This window comes from Brassica rapa, chromosome A09 (genome assembly GCF_000309985.2).
Source record: "Brassica rapa cultivar Chiifu-401-42 chromosome A09, CAAS_Brap_v3.01, whole genome shotgun sequence".
Taxonomy (NCBI): Eukaryota; Viridiplantae; Streptophyta; class Magnoliopsida; order Brassicales; family Brassicaceae; genus Brassica; species Brassica rapa.
Window position 1 is genome coordinate 4,387,353 of NC_024803.2, and position 26,102 is coordinate 4,413,454.

The following is a 26,102-nucleotide window of genomic DNA, read 5'->3' on the forward strand; positions in this document are numbered from 1 at the left end:
CAATTCCGGAATAATTAACCTCTCTGAGTATGAATAAATTAGTAAAAAAATATATTCAAAACATTAATTTTAAGTTACTCAAACATGCAAAATAGTAATTACAAACTCAGCTGCTTATAATTCATATGAACTGAAGAAAAAGAGATACTCAAACATGCAAAATAGTAATTATAAATCTTTTTTGAATTGGGAGAATCTGGATCGTATACGTTGGCACTTTGATAGACGAAGGATCTCAGAGAAAGCTTTGACATCTTCATGACAGAGACTACAACAATGATCATCATTCCCAAGTTCGATGTCTTCTTCTTCTTCTTCTTCTTCTTCGTCTTGTTCTTCTTCGGCATGTTGTTCTTTGTAACAATATCCATAGACGATGAAGTTGAACCACAAGAGTGCTTCAAGAAAAAGTAGACAAGTCCTCATAAGGTCGTACACTGTTATCATCTCTTCAAATACTGCAATATTATAGTGAATATAAAACAATGATGGTGATCCAAGCTAATGATCTGGTTTACCCTAATTTTATAGGCAGTCGCAATTTATACCCAAACGATGGAGTTCCTCTGATTTATATTAGGATTAAGATACAAAAAAAGGATATCAACAAATATATAGAACCCTTTTTTACGGGAAAAAGAAATATCTAAACTATTAAAAAGTACAAATAGGAAATACCCCTAAGTTTTTCTTAAAAATTACAATCTTAGGCCACCGATCAAAACACGGTAGCTTTATACATTCCCTAACCTAAAAATTTGCTAACCCATTCCAATTTGATGTGACAGGTCATTTATGAACAAACGTAAAAATAAAAGGACCACTATTGCAAAATATAAGAAATTCCGAGTTGAATAAATTACATCCGCAGTCGAGTTAGCTTTTGGTTTGATCAAAGCCAAAGACATAAACTGTTCCCTCCGGTTCAGACATTTATTGTTTCTCAATTACCAAAAGGTAAAAAAAAAAACCATTAACCCCACAAATCTCTTATCTTCCCGTGTGAGTGTGCTTACTCCGTCAATTATGTCATTAGCAAGTTTTAGACTCTGAGTTCTCACATCTGATTATAGCTGCACACCACCTGTTTGTAGAAATGCCTCAGAGAGCTTCTCGCTTCTATTAAAAGTTTATCCTTTCTTTGATTTTTTGTTTTAGGATAAAGAGTATGACTTTCTGAGAGATTAGGCTGATGATGGCGCTTACTCAACTCCTTCCTTGCTCTCCACAAAAGCTCTTCTTGTTCTCCACCTTCCTTCACCCATCAACTCCTCTGGAGTCACGCAGATGTAGCCTAACTACTAAACCCAGTTCCAAGAAACTCCTTCCTTTGTCTTTCGACATCTCATGTTCATCTCACAAGATTGTCCGGAACCCATCTCTAGACAAGCACGTGGTGAAGCAGAACAGAGTCCGGTTCGTGCAGAAGCTGAAAACCTTACTTCTCTCCAAACCAAAGCATTACATACCAATTCAAATCCTCTACAAATGCAGCTCCTACCTCGGCATCGAAAACCCACGAACAATCCTCTCCATGATCCGTCGCTATCCCACAATCTTCCAGCTGTTCACAACACCTACGCCGCATTTGCCTATCAATGCCACCAAGTCTTTATCCACACTCTGTGTCCGTATGACGCCAGCTGCGTCCTCCCTGGCCATGCAAGAACTGAATCTCAAGTCTGAGATTGCTGATAAACTCGCTGCTAAGCTCCAGAAGCTGCTGATGTTGTCGTCTCACCGGAGGTTGCTTTTGTCTAAACTGGTTCACATTGGTCCGGATTTGGGGTTTCCTCCTAACTTCAGGTCTCGGCTTTGCAATGATTATCCGGACAAGTTCAAGACTGTGGAGACATCTTACGGAAGAGCACTTGAGCTTGTCTCGTGGGATCAAGAGTTGGCTAACCAAATGCCATCATCACCTGAAGTTGATAGAGGTTTGATCGTTGATCGTCCTCCAAAGTTCAAGCGTTTGAATCTCCGGAGAGGTTTGAACTTGAAGAGGAGACACCAAGATTACTTGATCAAGTTCAGAGAATCACCTGATGTGTGTCCTTACAAAACATCATCTGAATGTCTGACGAGCGAGTCCATTGAAGCGGAGAAGCGAGCTTGCGCGGTTGTGAGAGAAGTGTTGGGGTTAACGGTGGAGAAAAGGACTTTGATAGACCATTTGACACATTTCAGACAAGAGTTTGCGTTACCAAACAAGCTAAGAGGATTGATAGTGAGACATGCAGAGCTATTCTATGTGAGTGTTAAAGGAACGAGAGACTCTGTGTTTCTCGTCGAAGCGTACAATGACAATGGTGATCTACTAGAGAAAGATGAGTTATCGTTGATTAGAGAACGTTTGATAGATCTTGTACAAGAAGGAAAGAGGATTAGACGTGAGCGGAGAAGGAAAGGAAGCATGGAAGAGTATAGGAATGATGATAAAAGGGATGAAGGCATTGATGATTATCATAGTGATATTGATGATGATGAATATGAAGATGGGTTTGAGAACTTGTTTGATTCTGAAGATTCAGGTGTGGAATATCATTTCGATGAAGAAGAAGGTGATGAAGAAGCATGGGTTAGTAGTGGTGAAAGTGTAGAGTATTGGAGTAGAAAGCTCTCTTCTTCTGGTATGAGCAATGATGAAGTTAAGAGTGTTATTGAATCCTGGTGATGTAAAACGCTAAAAGAGTAAAGTTGTAAGCAGTTACGTAAGCACAGTGTTTATATTCGTTATCTTATTCCCATTGGCTTGAACAAGATCTAGACGTGAATTTAGCATATATGATTTTTGTAAACAGAGTTAACAAAGAGAATGAGTATTTGGTTTAACGAGACAACACTTTTTTAATGACCTTAACATATAAATATGAAGTCACAGAACGCAAGTTTCAGACTCCTTCAAAGCTTGGATGAGATTTTGCCGAGAGCGCCAGCTTCAATAAGTAAAGGTACAAGCTTACCTTTCTGGTTACTCTCCATCACACCTGCAAAAAAAAGAAGCAAATCCAAATGAATAGTTAGTTCTTCTGTGTAGATTTTTTTACATGAATCTCAATTACAGTACAGAGAGTTTGTCTAAAATGTGATCTCACTGTCACATCCGCCAATATGTTTCCCTTTGATGAATACGTTTGGAACAGTTCTCTGCCCTGTCCACTTTGACAAAGCTGATTGAATCTCACCTCCACCACCTGTGAAAGTAGAGATCTGTTGGAAACAAGCATCATTTAACAGGTATCAACACCGATTTGGTTTCTTACTCATTTCATCGAGCTCAAGTACTTCAAAATCTGCTCCCAGCTGTGTCAGTAACTTCTTCACCTTCTGGCAGTAACCACAGTAAGTCTTGCTGCAAAAGAGAAACATTGTTCAATAGCTAAGACTATACACTTCCAAGGATCAAGAGTCTCACAAAAGAGTGGAGTGTATGTTATAGCTCATTCCAAGATACAGGAAAACACATTTTGGATCGCCAAATCTAGTCTCTTAGTACAAGCTACCATCTTCAACAGCAGTTGACTTGCTGTTTTCTACTGAAGATGGATCTATATTCGTCTACTGAAACCCATACATTTATCTCTGATATGAATGATAATCACAAAACAAGATTCTCTACAGTTTAAATCTTCTGTTCCTATGAGTTGATTCTACTAGACACAGAGCCTCCAGAAACAGGTCAATCATAGACAGTTAAGACTCGAAACCTTCTGGTAATCAAAACCTCAAAAGACATAAAGGTAACAGTAACCTGAAGACAACGACAGGGTACGAGGAGACGATCTCTTTGGCCTTGTTCATCACCTTTTCCATCTTTTCCTTGCTCATCCTTTTTCTCAGCTCAAGTCTGCTTTAATAGAATTGAATCTAGTCAAGTTCGACCGTTTACTTTTTTTGCCAAAGAAGAAGTCTCGTTGACATTTGCTCTTCTTAACCGGAGCTTTGGATGATGGTACATAGTTAACCATCCTGGTACAAAAGTCAATTTCCGAGGCAATACTCTTTCTATATAATAGACAAACAGAAAGAATGGTAACTCAAATTAGTCTTCCATTAACCAAACTATAGCATAAACAACACAGTTTTGATGTCTTTTGTGTAAACCAAAGTTAACAACAACAAAACAAAGGATCTCTCTTTATTTGGTTACTTTTGACAATATAAAACACAACACTCTTTCTTCACTTCCTTTGTCTCTAAAAGACATCAGAGTTTCATCAAAGCTGGGAAGAGTTATTGGCGATAGCACCAGCTTCAGTAAGTAGAGGCACAAGCTTCCCTTGCTTGTTACTCTCCATCACTCCTGCAAATACATAACAAACAACACCCAAAGATTTAGTTAGTTCTTCCAGCGACCTGTGTATCTCCATTAAACTGCAGAGAGTTTGTATAGTCTTTTTTTCTCTCTTACTATCACATCCACCGATATGTTTGCCTTTGATGAAAACATTAGGAACAGTGCTCTGCCCAGTCCACTCAGATAAAGCTGATTGGATCTCACCTCCATCACCTGTTAGCATGGTCCACAATCAAGGTTCAATGAGGCGTATCATTATAAAGGTATTGACAGAGATTTTGGGTTACTTACTCATCTCATCGAGCTCAAGCACTTTAAAAGTTGCACCTAGCTGTGTCAACAGCTGTTTCACCCTCTGGCAATAACCACAGTAAGTCTTGCTGCAAAACATCAAAACCCAGATGGAAAAGACTCAAGCTTTTGATCAACCAAAGACCCTCAGAGATAGAGACTTACTACACAACCTATCAACAGATACCTAATCACAGATGAAAAGGTAAAAAGACTCAAGCTTTTGATTAACCAAAGACCTTGGAGATAGAGACATAATACACAACCTATCAACAGAGCATAACAGACACGTAATCACAGATGAAAGGGTAAAAAGACAGGAGACCTGAAGACAACGACAGGGTACTCGGAGACGATCTCTTTGGCTTTGTTCATCACCACCTCCATCTCTTCTTTGCTCAATCTGTTTCCACTGAACATAGAACCCATCTCTTCTCTCTCCTAAACAGTATACATGTATCTCTTTTTGAAGGAAACGAACAGAGGAACCGTTACAGATGTCTTCCGCTCGAGTTTCGTGCTGGCCAAATGAAAAAAACAAGGATTTGGATCAAGTTCCAAGTACTTACTTCTCTAAATGTCTTAACCGGATCCGTGCTTTAGAGAATCAAACCGGATCGGGTTCTTAAATAAACCGGATCCGTGCATAAAAGAAGAGGAGATGAAGAAAATGACTTGACCGGTGAAAAGTTGAAACAGAGGAGATGAGAGATTATTAGTTTAGCGTCGTCTCGCGAAACCTAAACAGGGCCAATCAGCATTTCTCATTCAGTGTGTTCGGAAAAGTCTTCATCTTTATTCTCCTCTGCTTTTGCATACCAAACATCAGTTTCTCCAGAGGATAAAGATTCTTCCCTTTTGCGAAATCTGAGGAGTTCTCTTGTGTATCAGCTTCATGGGTTTTGGCCTGTGTTGTTTGGCTGGTGTTTAAGTGGTGGTTCCAGCTTCAAAACTGTGTGTTGTGTGTCCTTTCACTAGCCATGGCTTCTAAACTTATGTCCTCCTCAGCGTCTGTATTGGTTCCAGGATCGTTTCAACCTCTGACTTCTTTTCAGGTGACATTTGTTCAACCAATCTCTCTGATACTAAGCCTTTAGATTCTTGTTTGTACACTTCGTTTAGATTATGTGGCTAGAGATATTGAACGAGTTTTGCTATACAAGATATAATATACATTTGGTCTTAGCTAGGAACACTCTAGTTAAGTTTGCAACTTAGGACAATGTAGTAGTCTCTGTGCTCTCTACATCATTCTTGCTGAGAATTATTTTAAAAAAAATTAGAACTTTCTGTGATTAAGATGACTAGTAGTAGGTTCTCATGAAGCAGCTTGTTGATGTGTTTCTCGGTTCTTGTTTATGGATGTTTTTTTGCTGACATTTCACCCTTTTTTTTCCAAACTCCAGTTTCGTCCATTGAGGCGGCATCAGCATGCTCATCTCCATTGTTACCATTCTCTCCACCGTAAAACTGATAAAAGTAACTTCCTTTCACTCTACCCTTATCTGTTTTTGCTTTCTTGTGTATGATCTTCTGATTGTTTCTTCATTCACTGTGAACAGTTGCTTCTCTTCACGTTTCCTTCAGAGAAGTCTCTCAAAAGAGAGCTTATTTGCCTCTTGCTACTTCAGAAGACGATCCAGAAACACTAAGTCAACCCGAAGATACACCTCGTGATGATAGTTCATCTATCCAACACAACGGAAACGGTGGTAAACCAGGTTTCATTTCGTTTTACAACCCTCGGAACAAGGCAGAGGATCTCCTTATCCCTCCTGAAGAAGCACAAAGCACATGGGGACGCCTTCTCTGGCTCATTGGTCCTACTGTCTTAGTCTCCTCTTTCACTCTACCTCCCATTTACTTGAGAAGAATCGTCTCGGCAGTTTTTGAAGACTCTTTACTCACAGGTTACCTCTCTTTCCATCCCTCTCCCTTTACTTCTCAACTTGACACAACTTTCTATTTGCAGACTTCCTCATATTGTTCTTCACTGAGGCTCTCTTCTACTGTGGAGTCGCCGCTTTTCTCCTGATAACACACCGTTCGAAAACGTCATCCACCAGAACCAATCCTTCCCAATTAGGACAAACAATCTCCTCCGTAGCAACGTTAGTGCTTAGTCTTATGATCCCAATGGTGACAATGGGATTTGTATGGCCATGGACCGGTCCTGCAGCTTCAGCTACTCTTGCACCCTACCTCGTAGGCATTGTCGTTCAGTTTGCTTTCGAACAGTACGCTAGATACAGGAAGTCTCCATCATCTCTCACCATCCCCATCATCTTTCAGGTACGCAGCAATGCAATCTTCTTGCCATAACAAATTTTTCACTTTTGTAACGTTTTTTTGAAAGGATATGTGTTTGGTTCTTTAGGTGTATAGACTTCATCAGCTGAATAGAGCGGCGCAGTTAGTGACAGCGTTGTTGTTCACGGTGAAAGGAGCAGAGGCAACGGTTAATAATCTTGAAATCAAGAAATCACTGGGTATGCTTTTGAGTGTGATACAGGTTTTGGGTATGATTTCAATATGGTCCATCTCAAGCTTCCTCATGTGGTTATCACCACCACCACCTTCCCAAAACCAGTCTTGAAGAATAATTGTTATGTTTTCAGTTTCTAAAGTGTATAATAACTTCACCTTTTGATAGGTTTATTTACATTTGAAAGATAAATGGTTATGGTTCTAGAGGTGTAAAGAGTGAAATTTGTTTTTGAAAAACATGTTTTTCTATTTATAGTAATTCCACTCTCCTTGTCCGAAGGAAAATCCATAGTGTTATGTTCAAATTGCTTTTGTATCAGGTTTTGGTCGGATGAACTTGTTAGCAAGTCTTCTCCCATGCGGTTCATTGACTCCCTTTGGATCCAATCAAGTGTAGTCTGAGCTTATAGTTAATCTTTATTCCTCAAGTAACAATATCAAGTCTCAAAAGTAAACGACTAACAGCAGACTCCTTGTCTGAAAAAAAAAGTCCATATTATGTCTACTCCAATAGCTTTATTATCAAGGTTTGGCTGCATCATCTTAATCAGACCAGTTTAGCCCAAGGTTCATCATAAGTCCTTATTCCTCAAGTAATCATATCAAGTCGAAAGTACCTCTAATCTCCTTGTCTACAAAAAATCTAGTGTTATTTTCACTCCTTTATTATTATTTTTATTGATACAGAAAAGAATAGTAATGGAGAGTCAGAAATCTCGTGTGGAAAATCGACGCTCATCGAGCCAATAAGGCTGCTTGCTTTCGATATAGTTTTGAGTTCATCATTCTCATAAGAATAAGCCAAAGCAAAAGCTCAGATAAATATTTAAACAAGCTTAAACTCGATTGCTTTATTATCAATGTTTGGTTGCATGTACTTAATCAAACCAGTTTAGTCCCAAAAACCATCGTTAATCCTTATTCCTCAACTAATTATCACAAGTCTCAGAACACATAAAACTACAAAACTAGATGGGTAAATCTCTGTTCAGGAGTAAAAATTTTTACCAAACATTTTTTTTTAAAGAGTAAATAATTAACTGTCCTAAAGGTAGGATTTCCATAAAGCCAATAAGGTATCAACATAGAGAAAATATACTACAAATCGTTTAGATACATATCGAGAGTAAAATTGTATGCCATAAGGTAAAAAATCGATTTCAATATTACTGAAAATAAATATTGAAACTGCGATCTTTTACACACCGAAGGGTCAACACATGAAGAAAGGCATTAAAAAGTTGATTTGTGCAAAAGATGGCCGCTCTGCCTACGAAAACGACATGACATGCGGATGGAAGATTTTTGCACATCACAATATCCAAAATAATTTCAAGTAACATGTTACATAAAATATGAAAAAGTTGTAGATGATATCTATCTCTTACTATCTTCAATGAAGAATACATGAAAACTATTTAACCAACCTACTATTTGAATGGAACCTTAAGAAGTATTATGTATCGACCAAAATAAACATCTAATGTTGGATAGAAGATTTTAAAAACATCACAATATCCAGATCTGTTTTCCAACAAGACCGACCGAACACACGGTCTAGACAAGCAACAAACATGGATATGTTGAAAGAATATCTAAAGAACAAAACGAAAGAGAGAATATGCAGAGGAGGAGATGCAAAGGAGGCTACTGAAAGTTAGGTGAGGATATGCAAGAGGAGATTTGGTTTATATATAAGGATTCAAAATTAGGTCAATGGAGGAAGACAGCAGACTAGGCGGTGGAAATATAAATGGAAATAAATCTCATAAGAAATAATAGAAAAATAAAATTTATTTTTTGGTCAGCGGGCAGATGGATATATTCAATGAAACTTGGATGGGTGGGCAGCTGCCCGGTGAATTAAACAGTTGAGCAACTTGTCTGAACAAGGCCGCCTCGAGACCCACACTATGTTCTCGGTTCAACTTGGTTAGCTAATCTAATTGTCTTTAAAGGTTTAGGCCAAGTTGACACAAGGGTCCATTACAAAGGCCCAATAAAACAAAAAAGCAAGTTTCCCTCAAACGATGTCGTTTAGACGGTGTTGGTATTAAAAAAAAAAAAAATCCATTAACCACCGCTTGCTTGTCTGCCTGCAATCTCCTCTCGCTATCTCTTCTAATCCCATCTTCTTCTCTATCTATCCGCTTCCTCCTCCCTTCCCCTCTCTGTTAAAAAAGTTTCAATCTTTCGATTCAAAGCTTCGAACTTTCCACTTGGGTTTTCCTCCCCCTCTTTCTTTCTTCGTATTACCCATCTTCTGTGTATTTCTCGCGGGCGTACGAACAAACCCAGAAGACAAACAAGCTCATGATTGAGGTCTGTTCTTATCCTGTCTTCAATTTATAATTATAATTTGAAACCCCGTTGTGGGCACTTCCTACTTGTGTGTTATATTCGATTTGTTGGAGAATTGGTTGCTAGAGAAGACTTGTGGTAGCTAGGAGGATGTAAAAGTTTATGCCTTTGTGTGAGTAACTAAACTTGGTTTGTGTGTTAATGATGAACAGAGTATGACCTTTTTGTAAATGATTCACTGCTCAGCTGGAGACAATGGTGTTGCTAACCCATCAATTGCAGGTATTGGATAATCTTACAAGTCCTATCTTTTCTTTGCATCTGTGTTATTGGTTACAAAACAAATGATTGTCTGTCTACATATTGTCACTTCTTTCATGTTGTACCTTCCTTAATATCACTCTTGTAATCTAATGTAGGGTTCACATGTCTTACTTCCTTGGAGTTCACCAACATGGTCCAAAGGCTTGGTTATTAAGAGACCTGTTACGACAATACGTCTTGCTGGGAGGAAAGAAAAGAGTTTACGATTGAAGCAAAGTTGTTGTTTTAGGTGAGAATCCCTCTTCACAAGTGCCTGCTTCTTTCCCTTATTTGAGCATTTACACAACATGGTACAACTTAGTATGAATCCTGAATTGAATTGTGGCTCTTTACAGAGCTGAGACCCAATTGTTAGATACTGAGACATGGTTTACTGCTTGAGATCTGATGAACTCTTTCTTCAATAGGCCTTTGATCATTAGGAAACTATGTTTCTCTTTGCAGTAAATTGCTGGAATCATGAACTCTATGAAACTCTTTTTTGCAGTTTAGGGTCTCCTTGCAGTTGCGGACTGAAAGCAAAATCTTTCAAGGTTACATCATTCAAAGGCGGCATTCAAAACAGTGAATCAGGAGGAAGAGAAAGCGGGAAGAAAGTTACTAACAACTCGGTAAAACTATCTTACCGTTCAGATGATGACGAAAACAACGTGAACAGCTCTCCAAAGGCACAGAACACATCGCTTTCATATACCTCGGAAGCAGATGACTCAGTCACAGGACAACCTGCTATCCAAAAGCTATTCAAGAAATGGTTAACACTGCTGCGCACACAATCACCTACTCAAGTGGCTGACGAGGCTTTGGGAGGAGAAGAAGAGGCTCCACAGACGACAAAGCCAGAAACTGAAACAGAGATCAAGAAAACAGAAAGCCTCCAGAGTACAAAGAGTACACTCTGGACCTTGTTCTGGAGTCTAGACGCATCTGTCAAGATTCCTTTACTGCTATTGTAAGTATTGAGCATCATCAGTGCATCGTTTTCTTTTGTTTGATGAGGCTGATCTAGAAGTTATGACCATTGTGCAGTGTTCCAGCTTTCTTAGCTGTTAACGCAATCTACGGAGCTGAAGTTACAAAGGAGCTATCCCCTCTGTGGATAGCTGGTCCCTTGATCGTCGCTCTTTATGTCAAAATGTTCCAGGGACTATGCACCCTTTACGCCTTCTGCTTCAAACAAACCGCCAAAGTGATAAGAAACCTACCATCTTATTACATCATGGCGTACCATTACATCGCCCAGGGCAAGCTCAGGGACGACGTGAGAGGTCTGGTGACTCGTCCAATGGTGGCGGTTAAGAACGCTGACTACAAAGAGATCACAGGCGCCAAACTGAAACAGCTTCGAGAGTGGCTCGTTGAGAAGTACTTGGATTTTGTTGAATCTATTTGGCCTTATTACTGCAGAACTATCAGATTCCTGAAGAGGGCTAACCTGATTTGAAGCTCTTCAATATGGAAACCCTCGAGTCAGGGCTTCTCAATGATCTGTACTTTTCATGTTGTCTTTGATTTTACCTTTTTTGATTCTTAAAATCTTAGAAAGGCTTTTCATGTCTTTGCTGTTGTTGTCTCCATGTATACTGCTACCTTTTTTGAGGTTTTACAATGAGTTCTTTTAATGTTTCCCTTTAATCCATAGTTTTATAAATCTATACACAATTACATAGGCATGTTTGGTGATACAACAACAGAAGATACTAGTGTTTTAAAAGATCTTTAGCTTCTGAAGTTTGATGGTATTGTTTCCTCAGTGAAGTACTCCTTTCTCACAGTCTCTACCGAACAAAACTTCACCTTCATAACAAAACAAGCATTGAATCATCTAACGAACTACCTTGTGCAGATAAAACTCAAGTCATTTGATATGGAGCTTACCAGAGAGGCATATGACTTAACCACCGGTTTGGTGAATTGCCAAATAGGCTGGAAAATGAATGGAGCATCTACAAACAGGACTTCATCCAAACGGCTTGGATAATAATAGTAAAACACATCAAACTGCAAAACAGAAAAGACAACAATAAGATCAAAGAGAAATAGAGATACCAAACCATTGAGCCTGTAAGAAGGTATATACCAGGAAGGTCAAGAACTTAAGATCTGCGTTCTGAGAACCGAAGCCACGGAGATCAAAGATCCCAAGTATCTTGTGTTGTCCTGCTGGTAGTTTACTCAAAGCCTTTTCAAGTAAAAACACACACAGCTTTTCATCTTCTATTGGATCAAGCAGCTGCAATAAAAAAAAATGATAAATATATAAATAAAATCCTCAAAACATCATTGAGGAAAACTTGAGATATAGTAGTGTCTAACTTGCCCCTGGGATGTGTTTTGCAGGAGCTACAATAACTACTGGTCGACCTTTAACATCTAGAAACCCATGGACATATGCTTTTCCTGTCTCAGCAGCTGCTTTGACTGAATCTTCAGATAGTTCGTTTACCTTGAACTCATGACGCCATTTCTGTAAGCTTTAGTTAAGGATTCACATTACCAACAAACCACAAGCAATGGTTTCAAGATTATTGAGTGATTGAAGAGAGAATAAGACAAGGAAGAGGATACAATAGCTTTAGTTAGCTTTCCAATGGCTTCATCAACAGAGAATCTCCTGTCTTTCAAAAACCAAAGGATCATTTCCTCATCATCTCGTCCGTTTTTGCCAATGGGGAGACTAGTGCAGTCTTTTGCAAGGCGTTCTTTTACTTCCAAAACTAGCTGCACCACAAAAGTTGCAAACTTTTTCATTACATAAACAAATCTCTCCTCATAAAAGTCCATTTAACATTCCATCTTCCACCAAACTGCTTGTCAAGTAATCTTGAAATGAAGCTAACAGAGAGCAAGAAAGAGACTAAAGAGAAGTAGTTGCTGAGTTTTTCCAAAGTTTCAATCTTTACTGAATAGTTCTAACTCAAGAACCCAAATCTCAGACAAAACAAGCAAAAGTTTTGTTCTTTATTCTTCTTCAGACAGAGCTTCTAATGCCAAGAACAGAGACAAGACCACAAAAGCATAAAGGCAACGAACAAGAAACCTATTGCGTAACAAAAGAAGGTAACGTCTTCGTAAACATTCATACAGTTTCCATGATTCTCTCTCTCTCTCACTAACCTTGTTCGCATTGGGAGAATCTGACACGCAACTTCTGACGGAGAATCTGCAGCTCCGAGATCGATCACTGTAAGAGCTCTTCGGGTTTTTGAAACTGATTGAAGCAGCAAAGAGGGTTGAGCTCAAACGGATCGACATTGAGGGAAACGAGCAAATAAAAATCGAAACTTTACTCTTGTTGGTGTTAGATTCTCAGAGGAGAGATTAGAAGGAGCTATGGGTGGTGAATTGTCAATTAGGAATCTGGAATCATCTGGTTTATAGATACAGCTGCAGAGGAGAGCCATATGGTTCTGCTTCTGCCTTTTTATAGACACACAATTTTGCTTCTTTATACACATGGTTACGGGTCTTTGTCTGGATTTGGAGCCGGTTTAGAGTGATTTGGAGCCGGTTTGGAGTGATATGGATCCGGTTTAGAGTGGTTTAAAACCGGTTTAGTGGTTTATAATTGGTATTAGAGTGGCTTGAAACCGGTTTATAGTTTGTTTGTATCCGATTAAGTGGTTTGGAACCGTTATAGAGTGGTATGTATCCGATTGAGTGGTTTGGAACCAGTTTTATATATTGTTTAGAGTGATTTGGAACCGGTTTAGAGTCTCGAATCCACGTTCGGATCCGGTTCAGTGTCTGGTTTGATTAGACCGAACGCTAGAGTGTACCGTATTACTTTTATATTTCACTCGAGTAATAATTAGCCAAAGGAGAACTAAGTGATTTTCATTCATATGTGAACTCCACTGCAAATTACAAATTGCTTCAGCTTGCTTTAAATGGTGCATCTCTAGGCATCAGCCACCTACTGTGTATCCTGAACTTGACATGGTTTCTATGGTGATATAAATAATGCCGGATGAAGACTATATAAATGGATGGATGGATGGAGGGAGGGAGGGAGGAAATGAGAGGCTAGCGATAATTTCTGAAGTTGTCATGATGGACTGTTTCCTTTCATGTTCTTAACATAAATCTAGAATGAGATGAATAATAAGAATAGTAAAACTTAAACTATATTCATGCATGTGAAAAATAGGATGAACAAAATAGTCAAATACTATAACATTAAGTAGGCCCTACATTAAGTATGGTTTCATGGTATTTGAGTGATAAATCTTTTGAAAAAGTGCATGATATAGAATAATCCTATTCATTTCTCTAGTTTCAGTTTCATTTTGATGTTTTTTACTTTATACCTAACAGAATTATATAAAATTATATCAAAAGAACTGGTTATTTAACAATTCTATTATGTTTTGTTATTTACATCTTGCAATAAAATTTTATGTTCATGTTAAATGTAAAATATATAAGAACTTTAAATTATTACTAAAATATAAAATAAAGAAGTGAATTTATATATGTAATCCTGATCATCTGACCCTTTTATGTTACTTGATCCTCTAGCACATTATTTCATAAAATTTCTGTTTTGAAACAGTTACAAACAAAATATATGTAAAACAGTTTTGTATTTAATTAACAATCAAAGATAAATAAAATATTCTTGGAATATTCTTTTAAACTGAAACATTTTTTTAAGGTTGGATATATTATACTATTACAAACTCTGAGAAATATTACAGACGATTCCATAGTCGACAATTCTACCTACTTTATAAGGATTCACGCATGACTGCGTCACCTGAGCCGCCCTATCGGATCTATGTTTGACGGTACTCTTTGCGCCATGCTGCAGATCTCTTGTATGTCATTTTTCCTTTAATTCATATAATTCTGTTTTCTCTGGAAATTGAAACCCAGACCTCCGGATATAGAATCATTAATGAACCCTTGGTCAAACCACTGGACTAATGGGATTTCACAACTGAAACATTTTAAAGAAGAAAAAAACGAAATCACAAAAAAAAAAAAAAACTGAATGAGTTATTTGGTCACAATTACAGTACTATATAATTTGGTCAAAAATGAATAGACTAAAATAGAGAATATACCTGGTTTTCCGTAAAAAGAAAAGAATATACCGATTTCATAATATTCTAGGACAAAAACTGCCTTTTGTTATAGGTAAATTAGGACACAAATTTTCTAGGGTCCAAAGTCAAATTTCAACACTTGACGTATTAATGATTGCTTGGCATATAAAAGGCTAGTGCTCTTACATGTGGTTCAACATAAACAAGACAAAGAGGTGGTCGTTTTATCTTTATATATAGAGAGAGCTTCCATTATATATACATAACACACACAAAAATATCAAGTTAAGAAAAATGGAGAAAAAATTGAGTGTGGCGATGATGGTGTTCGTTTTGGTGGTGATGGCTGCCATTGGAGGAGAAGCAATAAATCATTTGTGTACATTTAAATGTGAGATTACCTGCCGCGATCCGGAGTTCAAAAGCGAGTGCTTCAGAGCATGTATGGCTGACTGCGACCATGATAAACCTACAAGTACCTTTCACTCAACTAAAGCATACTCGTAAAGATCTCTCTCTATCTCTGTATATATGCATGTATGTATACTTGTGTGTGTATTTGTATGTCATAGCAGTGAAAGTTGACATTGTTTCTATGGCGATCAAAAATGCAGGATGAAGACTGGGGAGATGGAAGAAATGAGAGAGTAAAGTAGTTTCAGAATTTCTCATGATGTTCCTTTTCTTTTCTGTCTACATGTAAACGAAAATCTGCAATAATAAAAAGATTAAATAATAGTAAAAGATTTAACAAGGTATTTGGGATAACATACACAATTCATCTATTGATATTCAAAAACTAATTATTTGTTGGAAATAGTGCATGGTCATCTGAATCATTGAATTTAACTTGATTCGGTGGTTAAGTATGAAATTATCAAAGGTTACACATGAAATGATCATATATTTGTTTCCGATTTAATATACAGTCACTTTTCTTTATTCTATATACATTTTTTGTATGTTGAAAGTTGATAAATCTCTATCCATCTTTTATTTTTGGATCACTGGTTTACTATATTCTAGATATATTCTGTAATTCGTGTTTGAGCTACTTCATAAACGGTTTAGCATGTAGAAGTGATAGTAGCGACTAGATGAAAGCATGCTATATTCTAGATATATTTTGTAAGTCGTGTTTGGACTAGTTCATAAATGGTTTTACGTGTAGATGGGATTAGAATAACTAGATGAAAGCAACATGATAAAAATATATGATCATTTCGCATCCAATACTGTATATAACTTTAGAAGAACGTAATTAACAAAGTACAATTTTCATTTATTCATCAGAGAAAGGGTTTAGTCTTCCATGAAAAGAAAAAATGGAATACGGGAATTTCATTAAGGTTTGATCGAAATTCAGCAAATTTTATACATAGTTGGAATCAAATTGATGAGAACCAAGTAGTTAACCGAAGTAAACCAACGTATAATGATAAGCAACCACGTACAATAATATTGCTTAACGGAACCGATACAATCTCAAGATCTCAATCAAGACCTTGAGCCCTCAAATCCAGAGAACAACCTCTCTGAACTTGCCTTCAAATGCATAGACACTCCTCTGATTTGCCTAAAAAATTCTCTATGATCTTTCGATAATCCTCAACAACTCTCATCGATCCTTATTTATACTCTCCAGTTTCAGTAACAGCAAAGCCTCTGACTGAATCAGCAACTTCGCTAACTTGCCAACACAGCAACCATCAGCCACGTCAGCTATAGTATTCGGTATCTATCATATAACTAGATGAACTTCTATAGCAACCGGTTAGTGCACTTTGTACTCTGGTACAAACATCACTTCGCTCAAACAAAAATGTGCCTCATAGATTGTGTGAACAAGCTATGCAAGCATCATCCACTAAATACTCGCAGTTAATATCTCTCTATAGAATACTTGTGTGTCAGTATACACGTATGTGTGAGTGTCAGCGCCGGTCTAAGAGTGGTGAAGGCTCCACACAAAATTTGGATTTTAGCTGTGTAATTTTTAATAAAAAACCAATAAAAAAATTTAGCCTAAAAAATTGAAAAAAGGCGTGGACCCTAAACGGTTGGTTCTAATATTTCTGCTGCGGGCCGGGCCTCGTGAGTGTGTCTGTAAAGTGAAATTTACATGGTTTCTGTGGTGACGATGCAGGATGAAGACTAGATAGATAGATGAAACCAGAGGATAGAGATAGTTTCTAAATTGGTCATGATAGAATATTCATTTTCTTTCACTGGTAGATGTAAAAAAAAGTATAATAAGATCAAGTGAAATTGCATTTCATATACACAATTTTTCCCATAATTAACTCAATACCCTAAATCTCATACCATGGTATCTTTGTTCATAGACACACAACTTGTTACATCATGTGTATTTACCTAATTTTCAACTTCTTTGTAGTTTTTTAGCTAATTGACTATCCATAATAATAAAAAGAGTTTCACATATTCATGCGACAAATCAGATGAAAAATGAAGTATTATAAATAATGGGAAACTCTGAAAAAATACTCTAGTAAGAGATTTTATTTTGAAAACTACACTGTCTTTTTTATTCTTTTGAAAACTACATTTATTTATAAACTAAAAGACTAAATTACCCTTGACCAATAAAGACTATATATTACATAACTAACAAATTACGTTTATTACATTCACTCGTGAATGTATGATAGATCAAAATATTTCGTGATCGTAGTGTAAGAATATAAGATGTAAGACTGGTTTGAGTATTTAGATGCGTCTCATATATAAGTTAGAGACCTATTAGGCTATTACAAATAAGAATAAACGAATCAAACTGTAGCATCTTAATAAAGAGAGTCTATGCCTAAAATGACAGAGAAGCGGATATCATAAGCTAAGCTTCCTACCGACAAGGTAAACATCAACATAGTTAAGTCTCTCTTTTCTACTATGTGGAGACGTAGTACGTGAAGTGCTTGTTATCGGTGTTAGCAGCACTTATTGGGGAATAATGTGTATTCACATGCTCAGAAACAAATGAAATCCAACCCTATATGGTATCTCACATGTCTCCAACGTTAGGATTGACAGGTTTATAAATCTTTCTTAAGTAAACATATATATCCCATGATGTTGGACAAAAAGATAACATTCAACCGCAAGAAAATTAACATTCTCAAAAGTTTATAACAGTCGGACGTCAATTTACGCGAGGTTTCAGTATCCTTAGAATCAGATGGATTCTTATCTCGTCATTCTCTTTTACATCTTTTTTTTTCTCAAACAAAGAATACTACGTAGAGGTCCTGTTCTGCATCTTCTTTGTCGCCACCTCGATTTATGACATGAATTCCTTCATAACTACGCAATCTGAAAAATGTACAATACAATCTTACATGGTTTCGTATGAATTAAACACCTAATCAAAACAATTTTCAGTACCACAACATACAATTTGATTAGGAATTAAAATGTGACCTTGACCTACGTACATACATAATTAAAATAATAAAAATGTAATTTTAATTTAAATCAGGGCAAAAATAGCTTATCATATATAAAATACTCTCTATGTTCCTAAATATAAAATGTTTAGGAAAAAACACATATATTAAGAGAGAAAAAAAATTTCTAGAAAATATTATTAAAACTATAAAATAATTGTATTCAACCAATTACAAAATAGATTATTAAATATATATGATTAGTTATACAGTTTTTAATAAAGTAAAAGTTACCTAGAAAGTTGAAAACATCTTATATATTGGAACATTAATTTTTTTTGGAACATCCTACATTTAGTGAACCTTTATGAAATCCTACATCAAATAACATGTGTTTTTGGTGAACCTTTATAGAGGGAGTAGTGTAGTTTTCAAAACATCAAATAAACAGTGCATTTTTAAAATTTGAAATCCTAAATAAGGTTTTTGCCTAATTAACATGTGTTTTTGGTGAACCTTTATATTTTCCTAATTATAATTATAACTTGTTCATTGTTTCAAGTATAATTACAACATGGTATTTGAGAAAACTGATATGAATCTATTGATATGCAAAAACAAATGATTTACTGTATTGGTGATTTTTAGAAAAAATGGATGATTTAGAGTAAATCTATTCATTTTTCTATTTTTAGTTTCATTTTGATGTCTTTACTTTATACCTAAACAAAACTATATATTTAAAGATTACACATAAAAATTAAATTAAAAGAACTACTTAGTTAGCAAAATAAACTTTTATTTTGAATGTTTGCTATTTTACATTATTCAATAAAAGTTCATGTAAACGGTTCGGTTACATAAAAAATTATTGAATTATTATTAAAATGTTTTTAGAGTTGTAAAATTGTATATGTAAAATTTTGAAGATAATTATAAATTAAATTTGAATGATATATACTGAGGATCAATACTATTAAAACAGAAGAATTTTTTATGTACTTACGAATAGTCTAGGTTGAACCATTACATTTATTTAAATTTCTATTATTTCTCCTACAACTAATTACTTATTGTTAAATATATATCATATCTAACTACCTATTTTAATATTTTCAAAATAAGATATCTAAAAGATATTCTTAAGTATCTTTTCTAAGATTTTATTTTAATAATATTTTTAATACCTTTTTATTTAAAATGTAAATATACATTTCTTCTTAATATTTACTTTACATAATAAAATTCATAATTAATATTAAATATAATTAGCAAAATAATATTAATTCATTTTTTATTTATATAACAAGTAATAACACTCCTAAAATATTTATATATACCTAATTTATATTCATAATTAAATTACTACAACATTTTATAAATATAAAGTAATTAAATCAATTTATTAACTATTTGATAAATTATAAAATTAAATAATAACATATATTCATGAATTTTATAACATATTTTAAAACAAAACATTAAAATAAGATATATAAACTAATAAATAATTTCATATTTTAATATAAATTTTTAAATTATAATATTAAAAATAATTCAATATTTTTATCAAGTATGACACGGGTTGAATGGCATATATTTAACATAAAAATATAAAATAAATTTGTACCATAATTTAAGCTTTATAGTGTAAATAAATTTAATATGGGATGGGTTATGTAAATGAATTATCTTATCTTCATAAAACTATATTCATGTAAATTTTAATATAACTATCTATTCTTTTTAAAAAATAGGCTCGATAATTGATATCTTGCATGTTTACATGTTTTTAGCCTTCATATCTTGTACATTTTGATCATATAGATTAGGAATTAAGCATCTTTAGAGTCTATGTTGCATGCATTGCCCTTATTAGATGTTGGAGAGTGCTATGGAGTGATTGGAGATGTTTGAGAGCATTGTGATTCAAAAAAGAAGTAGAAAAGGATCATTGGGCGAGTAGAGGAGCTGGAGCGACCTACTGGAGCGAGGTCATGCACCCGCTCTGGATGAGTGAAGTGTAGAGCGACCCACGGGAGCGAGGTATGACACTCGCTCTGTACTAGAGCGACCTCTTGCACCGGGGTAGTGCACCCGCTCCGAGCTCAACATGTCGTCGACAACTTTCCAGATGTGGAGCGACCTGGTGCAGCGAGGTCATGACCCCGCGCGGAATTTGAAGAAGTGGAGGTGATCTTTGGAGCGACCTACGGGAGCGAGGTCATGCACCCGCTCCGAGCATTCTTTATCTTAGTCGAATTTTAATGTTTTAAAAAGGCTTTTTAGACTTTTTAATGGAAACCATTAGGTTTTCCAAAGACATATAAATACTCTTGTAATCCTAAAGTTAGGATCTTATCTTATTTTCTATCTAATCACAAAGAACTTTGAGTGTGATTTCTTAGATTATATTGATCACTAATCATGATTAACACCAAATCATCATTGATTCTTGGGTCTATCATGACAATTAGTGAGTAGTCATCTTTGGATTCATGGGTTAGGGAGATTAAGGGTGATTAAGCTAAATCTAAGGTGTTTAGGTATAGATCAATCTTGTTCCTTGCTAGTAGAGTGCTTTTAATGCAATTTTAGAGTTGACCTCTCTAAAGTTGAGCTCTAGGCATTTCATACCCGGAAGGTGTTTGATGAAATGCCTGAACCAACTCTCCTAAGCTTTTAACATTCTTTACCAAAGGGATTTGTTGTTAAAGGTGTTAAGATGGCTAGTAGACTTGAGATTAATGATTACTTAGATAACATTCAACCAAAGGAATTTGATGCTTGAGTTATCTAGGTAAATGAGCATTCATCTAGGGATAGAGTTTGCTTAGGATTGTGTCTAGGTCTAAGGTAGATATAAATTGGTTGAAAGTTGACACCTTTAGGTTGAATCTTGATCACCCAAGATCAATTCCCATAACCCATGAGTTCTTCCATCTTATAAGAAAGAAAGCTTTGTCCTTTATTGCATTTTAGGTAGAAATCTAGTTTAAAATCATCTCAAGAACTGGTAGCACTTAGATTAAGTAAGGTCTTGCATTCTCTTTGCATCATAATCACTTAGAACTGGTTTGACATCCTTTATACTACAACATTTGATTAGGAGCCTTGAAACTCTTATCATCAAATTGGCGCCGTTGCCGGGGATCGAACCCGGGTCACCCGCGTGACAGGCGGGAATACTTACCACTATACTACAACGACAAGTACATGCAACTTGCCTCTCATCTCAAGGCTTTGGAGAGTCAAGTTGCTTCTATGCCTTCATCCTCCAAGCAGCCAATGGGATCTCTACCAGGAAAACCAGAAAAGAACCTTAAGGAGTCTTGCAATGTTGTCTTCTCTACTACTTTTCCAGAGATTGAGCTGAGTGATCATGAGAAAGAAGAGGAGGATGAGATTGAACGGCTGGTATTTGGAACTGAGTTTGGGGAAGTTGAGAGATTTGTTGTAGCCACAGCTGAAGCACAGATCGTGATGGACGCTGCCATCAAGGTTGAAGCAACGAATCTGCAAAGAGCTGAGCACAAGGCTGAAAAACAAGTTGAGAAGAGAGCTGACAACAAGCTAAAAAAGGTTAAGCTAGAAGAAACAACTAAGGTTGAGCTTTCACCCTATGATCAACTCCCTTTCCCCCCAAAGAGTTCTCACCAAAGCTCAAAGGAAGGTGCTCTCCAAGTTCAGGAAAGATCTTACTGATGTTGGCGTCAGGCTTCCAGAAATCTCGGGTATGCGTGAAGCTCATGTCCAGATGATGCTCATCAACGACATTCTAGACCACCAAGCTGAAGTGGCTGAGCTTTTGGACATCTCCATTATGAAGATTGATCCACCAATCCCTCCAAAGTTTCTCCCTAAAATTGAGTCTCAAGGGATGTTCACCTTGCCTTGCAACCTTGGTAAGTTCACTTTTGATGATGCTCTTGTTGATTCTGGTGCAAGTGTAAATGTGATCTCAATGGAGATGATGAAGAGCCTAGGGATTGAGAGCATGGAGCCAAACACATCTTCCCTACAGTTTGGGGATTCCTCTTCTACAACTCCTATTGGTCTCATCAAGGACTTCCCTTTGAAGATTGGAGCATGCACCATTCCTATAGACCTCACTGTTCTGAAGATGGCAACTGAGAAGAGAGTCCCATTGATCCTTGGCACTCCATTCCTTACAACAGTAGGAGCTTGCATAGACTTTGCCAACAAAAAGGTCACACTCCTAAATGTGAACAAAGTTGTCTCCTATCCACTACAATCCCCAAAGATGAATGCTGAGTATTGTGGAACAATTACTTGTGGAGCATCTTCCATTGAGAAGACCAAGGCTGAAGGGGTTGATATTAAGAAAGAAGGTCTTGCTGGAGAGTCTTCTAAAGAGTTGTGTGATGAGCACTTGGAAAGTGTTACAAAAGAGGAGGTGAGTAGAAATACAAAGGTTGCTCATGACAAGAAGAAGATTGTCAAAGAACCTCATCCTCCACCTCTTGATAAGACTCTTCACATTCTCACTCTCCACCCAATGAAGCTTAAGGATGGGGCCATTGAGTACAAAATCAAGTGCAAGGGGAGGTCTAAGCCATTCTCAAGTGCAAGGGCCATCATCACTCCTCAGCTCCAAAGTGATCCAATCAAGCTTCAAGAGCTTCTCTCTCAAGTTCTCACAATCACTCTTGAAGGTGGGAAAGATCCTCCTCTTCACTAGCCAATTGGAAGAAAAGTCAAGCTAGAGACTTAAAACAAGCTCACTTGGGAGAAAGTCCCATGGTATCCTTTGTATATATCTTTATATATCTTTTTCTTGCTTTAGTGTGTTTGAATAAGCTTAGGGACAAGTTTGGGGGAATTCTCAAAAATTCCCAAAGGTCATGTCAAAAATTCCAAGGTGACAACAAGTCCTCCCTCCTCATTTCCCTTCTCTTATGACAGCCAACTTCAAGTAAGTGCATTCCACCCTTGTAAATTTTTAGTTTTCATGTTTATCTCTTTCCCTTAGATCTCTTCTTTGAGCTTATTCTCACACAAGAGACTGTGTGAAGTAAGTTTGGGGGAGAGTCTACTATCTCACATTGTGTTTTGTTTTGACTACTTGTCATTAAGTCTCATGCATTGCATTGTAAATAATTATTTGCATAGAAAACCCACAAAAATTAAAAACATTTCGAAAATCACAAAAATAAGCATTTAGTTGCATCATTTGCATCTTTAGGATTGAGTCTAGAAGCATTTAGATTTCATTCATGCATTGGAAAAACCTTGTAAAGAACACATGTCTAGAACTCAATTTGACATCCTAGCTAAACATATCAAGTAGCTTAAGCATCTTTTGAAAAAGCTTGGAAGCTTTGAGCCTTGAAAACTCTTCTTGAAACTTGTTTGCTTGCTTGATGTTGGCATTGTTCTTAAGATCAGCTCCAATCTAAACTTGGCTTGAACGAACTTAATCTCTCTTGCATATGGGCACTTGCATACTTAATCATGGATCTCATACACATTTGGGTTATCTTATTCCTTTATATACCAATCTTTGTTAACCCAAATGGCACTCCATACCCTACAACCCTAACCATTCTTTGAGACCAAACATTGAATTGCATGAGTGAGGCCTCTTTTGATAGCTTGTCATGTGCAAAATCTTGAGAGTATTGGAGGCGACATAGGTTTATTCTCATCTCTTGCTAGCATAATGAGCTAGCATTTAGGGACGGTGAGAGGGGTTTGTGTAACCTAAATTTCAATATCTTGGGTTTGAGGAGTGAGAAAGATGAGAGAGATGAATAAAAGAGTGTTAATAGAAAAGAAAACTCTAGGGACAAAAGAAAAAAAAAAGAAAAAGGGAAAGTATGAAGCTTTAGATTATGTACGAAAGAACCTTCCCCCTTATAGAAAAAAAAGAAAAAGAATCAAAGAGAAAGTGTGGAAGGAAATGAGAAAGAGTTAGAGCTAAGTGCTGTAAAGAAAATGAATTAAAGTCCCTAGTTAGTTGAGTCAAAAGAAGAAGAGAGTTGTTCATTGGGTGAGTGATGAGAGTGTGTTTTATTTTGGTTTGAGATGATGATAAAAGGGTAGAACTGGTAATCACTTAGGAAAAGGGTAGCATGATGAGAATTAATCTATGTATGCATGAGTTGCTTCTAATCTTAGATAAATTTTGCATAATGATCAAGTTCCTTGTTCTTGAGTGATAACCACTTTGGAATAATAACATTTAAATCCTTCTTTTCATTCATATTAGAGCATTGCTTACCTAGCCAAATGATTGAGATCATGTGCCCATTTGTGAGAATTCACTTTGTGTGTGTGTGTGAATCAATGTGAGAGCTGGTTGAAGGAACTTGTCAGTTGATGAGTATTGAAACTTGAGTAAAGGCATAAGAGTATGGATAGGCCTAGAGAAGCTAGAGTATAATAAGGGAGTTGCTCATGCTATTTGCTATGTTTTCTTTGGGATGTCATATTGAAGGCTAGAAAGTGTTTCTTTTGGTTATAATCTCCCAATTTAAAATATCTCCTTCTTGTGTTTTGAAAAGTTTACTTGAGGACAAGTAAATGACAAGTTTGGGGGAATTGATATCTTGCATGTTTACATGTTTTTAGCCTTCATATCTTGTACATTTTGATCATATAGATTAGGAATTAAGCATCTTTAGAGTCTATGTTGCATGCATTGCCCTTATTAGATGTTGGAGAGTGCTATGGAGTGATTGGAGATGTTTGGGAGCATTGTGATTCAAAAAAGAAGTAGAAAAGGATCATTGGGCGAGTAGAGGAGCTGGAGCGACCTACTGGAGCGAGGTCATGCACCCGCTCTGGATGAGTGAAGTGTAGAGCGACCCACGGAAGCGAGGTATGACACTCGCTCTGTACTAGAGCGACCTCTTGCACCGGGGTAGTGCACCCGCTCCGAGCTCAACATGTCGTCGACAACTTTCCAGATGTGGAGCGACCTGGTGCAGCGAGGTCATGACCCCGCGCGGAATTTGAAGAAGTGGAGGTGATCTTTGGAGCGACCTACGGGAGCGAGGTCATGCACCCGCTCCGAGCATTCTTTATCTTAGTCGAATTTTAATGTTTTAAAAGGGCTTTTTAGACTTTTTAATGGAAACCATTAGGTTTTCCAAAGACATATAAATACTCTTGTAATCCTAAAGTTAGGATCTTATCTTATTTTCTATCTAATCACAAAGAACTTTGAGTGTGATTTCTTAGATTATATTGACCACTAATCATGATTAACACCAAATCATCATTGATTCTTGGGTCTATCATGACAATTAGTGAGTAGTCATCTTTGGATTCATGGGTTAGGGAGATTAAGGGTGATTAAGCTAAATCTAAGGTGTTTAGGTATAGATCAATCTTGTTCCTTGCTAGTAGAGTGCTTTTAATGCAATTTTAGAGTTGACCTCTCTAAAGTTGAGCTCTAGGCATTTCATACCCGGAAGGTGTTTGATGAAATGCCTGAACCAACTCTCCTAAGCTTTTAACATTCTTTACCAAAGGGATTTGTTGTTAAAGGTGTTAAGATGGCTAGTAGACTTGAGATTAATGATTACTTAGATAACATTCAACCAAAGGAATTTGATGCTTGAGTTATCTAGGTAAATGAGCATTCATCTAGGGATAGAGTTTGCTTAGGATTGTGTCTAGGTCTAAGGTAGATATAAATTGGTTGAAAGTTGACACCTTTAGGTTGAATCTTGATCACCCAAGATCAATTCCCATAACCCATGAGTTCTCCCATCTTATAAGAAAGAAAGCTTTGTCCTTTATTGCATTTTAGGTAGAAATCTAGTTTAAAATCATCTCAAGAACTGGTAGCACTTAGATTAAGTAAGGTCTTGCATTCTCTTTGCATCATAATCACTTAGAACTGGTTTGACATCCTTTATACTACAACATTTGATTAGGAGCCTTGAAACTCTTATCATCAATAATTATCTTCTC

The 26,102-nt window shown here is 36.5% G+C and overlaps 7 protein-coding genes and 1 non-coding gene across 9 annotated transcripts; 4 read left to right on the forward strand and 4 right to left on the reverse strand.

Moving 5' to 3' along the window:
- Positions 1-790: 790 nt before the first annotated feature.
- On the forward strand, positions 791-2,757 carry LOC103837441 (protein WHAT'S THIS FACTOR 1 homolog, chloroplastic). Of its 2 annotated transcripts, none has more exons than XM_009113801.3 (2): positions 791-957; positions 1,159-2,757. In XM_009113801.3, the coding sequence occupies exon 2, from the start codon at positions 1,193-1,195 to the stop codon at positions 2,672-2,674; it is 1,482 nt and encodes a 493-aa protein (XP_009112049.1). In that variant the 5' UTR covers positions 791-957; positions 1,159-1,192; the 3' UTR covers positions 2,675-2,757. The 2 variants fall into 2 exon arrangements, with proteins under 2 accessions (XP_009112049.1, XP_009112050.1); XM_009113802.3 differs by having other exon boundaries at positions 900-1,002.
- A 3-nt stretch (positions 2,758-2,760) lies between these two features.
- On the reverse strand, positions 2,761-3,943 carry LOC103837439 (glutaredoxin-C1). Its single transcript, XM_009113800.3, has 4 exons — positions 3,752-3,943; positions 3,264-3,352; positions 3,096-3,194; positions 2,761-2,987 (listed from the first exon to the last, which is right to left on the reverse strand). Exons 1-4 carry the CDS (start codon positions 3,826-3,828, stop codon positions 2,902-2,904), a joined length of 351 nt encoding a protein of 116 aa, XP_009112048.1. The 5' UTR covers positions 3,829-3,943; the 3' UTR covers positions 2,761-2,901.
- Positions 3,944-4,030: 87 nt separating this feature from the next.
- LOC103837443 (glutaredoxin-C1) lies at positions 4,031-5,269 on the reverse strand. Its single transcript, XM_009113804.3, has 4 exons — positions 4,914-5,269; positions 4,589-4,677; positions 4,412-4,510; positions 4,031-4,303 (listed from the first exon to the last, which is right to left on the reverse strand). The coding sequence occupies exons 1-4, from the start codon at positions 5,015-5,017 to the stop codon at positions 4,218-4,220; spliced, it is 378 nt and encodes a 125-aa protein (XP_009112052.1). The 5' UTR covers positions 5,018-5,269; the 3' UTR covers positions 4,031-4,217.
- A 9-nt stretch (positions 5,270-5,278) lies between these two features.
- LOC103837442 lies at positions 5,279-7,341 on the forward strand. The gene is made up of 5 exons (XM_009113803.3): positions 5,279-5,643; positions 5,995-6,067; positions 6,151-6,498; positions 6,561-6,880; positions 6,966-7,341. Exons 1-5 carry the CDS (start codon positions 5,569-5,571, stop codon positions 7,182-7,184), a joined length of 1,035 nt encoding a protein of 344 aa, XP_009112051.1. The 5' UTR covers positions 5,279-5,568; the 3' UTR covers positions 7,185-7,341.
- A 1,727-nt stretch (positions 7,342-9,068) lies between these two features.
- On the forward strand, positions 9,069-11,326 carry LOC103837445. Its single transcript, XM_009113806.2, has 5 exons — positions 9,069-9,397; positions 9,589-9,658; positions 9,796-9,929; positions 10,188-10,652; positions 10,730-11,326. Exons 2-5 carry the CDS (start codon positions 9,632-9,634, stop codon positions 11,142-11,144), a joined length of 1,041 nt encoding a protein of 346 aa, XP_009112054.1. The 5' UTR covers positions 9,069-9,397; positions 9,589-9,631; the 3' UTR covers positions 11,145-11,326.
- Positions 11,300-13,120, reverse strand: LOC103837444 (motile sperm domain-containing protein 2). The gene is made up of 6 exons (XM_009113805.3): positions 12,818-13,120; positions 12,269-12,421; positions 12,021-12,167; positions 11,781-11,933; positions 11,579-11,701; positions 11,300-11,497 (listed from the first exon to the last, which is right to left on the reverse strand). The coding sequence occupies exons 1-6, from the start codon at positions 12,953-12,955 to the stop codon at positions 11,420-11,422; spliced, it is 792 nt and encodes a 263-aa protein (XP_009112053.1). The 5' UTR covers positions 12,956-13,120; the 3' UTR covers positions 11,300-11,419.
- A 246-nt stretch (positions 13,121-13,366) lies between these two features.
- On the forward strand, positions 13,367-24,092 carry LOC103837446. Its single transcript, XM_009113807.3, has 2 exons — positions 13,367-15,254; positions 15,366-24,092. The coding sequence occupies exons 1-2, from the start codon at positions 15,046-15,048 to the stop codon at positions 15,400-15,402; spliced, it is 246 nt and encodes an 81-aa protein (XP_009112055.1). The 5' UTR covers positions 13,367-15,045; the 3' UTR covers positions 15,403-24,092.
- Positions 21,297-21,368, reverse strand: TRNAD-GUC. The gene has a single exon. It is a non-coding gene; the product is annotated as a tRNA-Asp (tRNA).
- Positions 24,093-26,102: the final 2,010 nt, after the last annotated feature.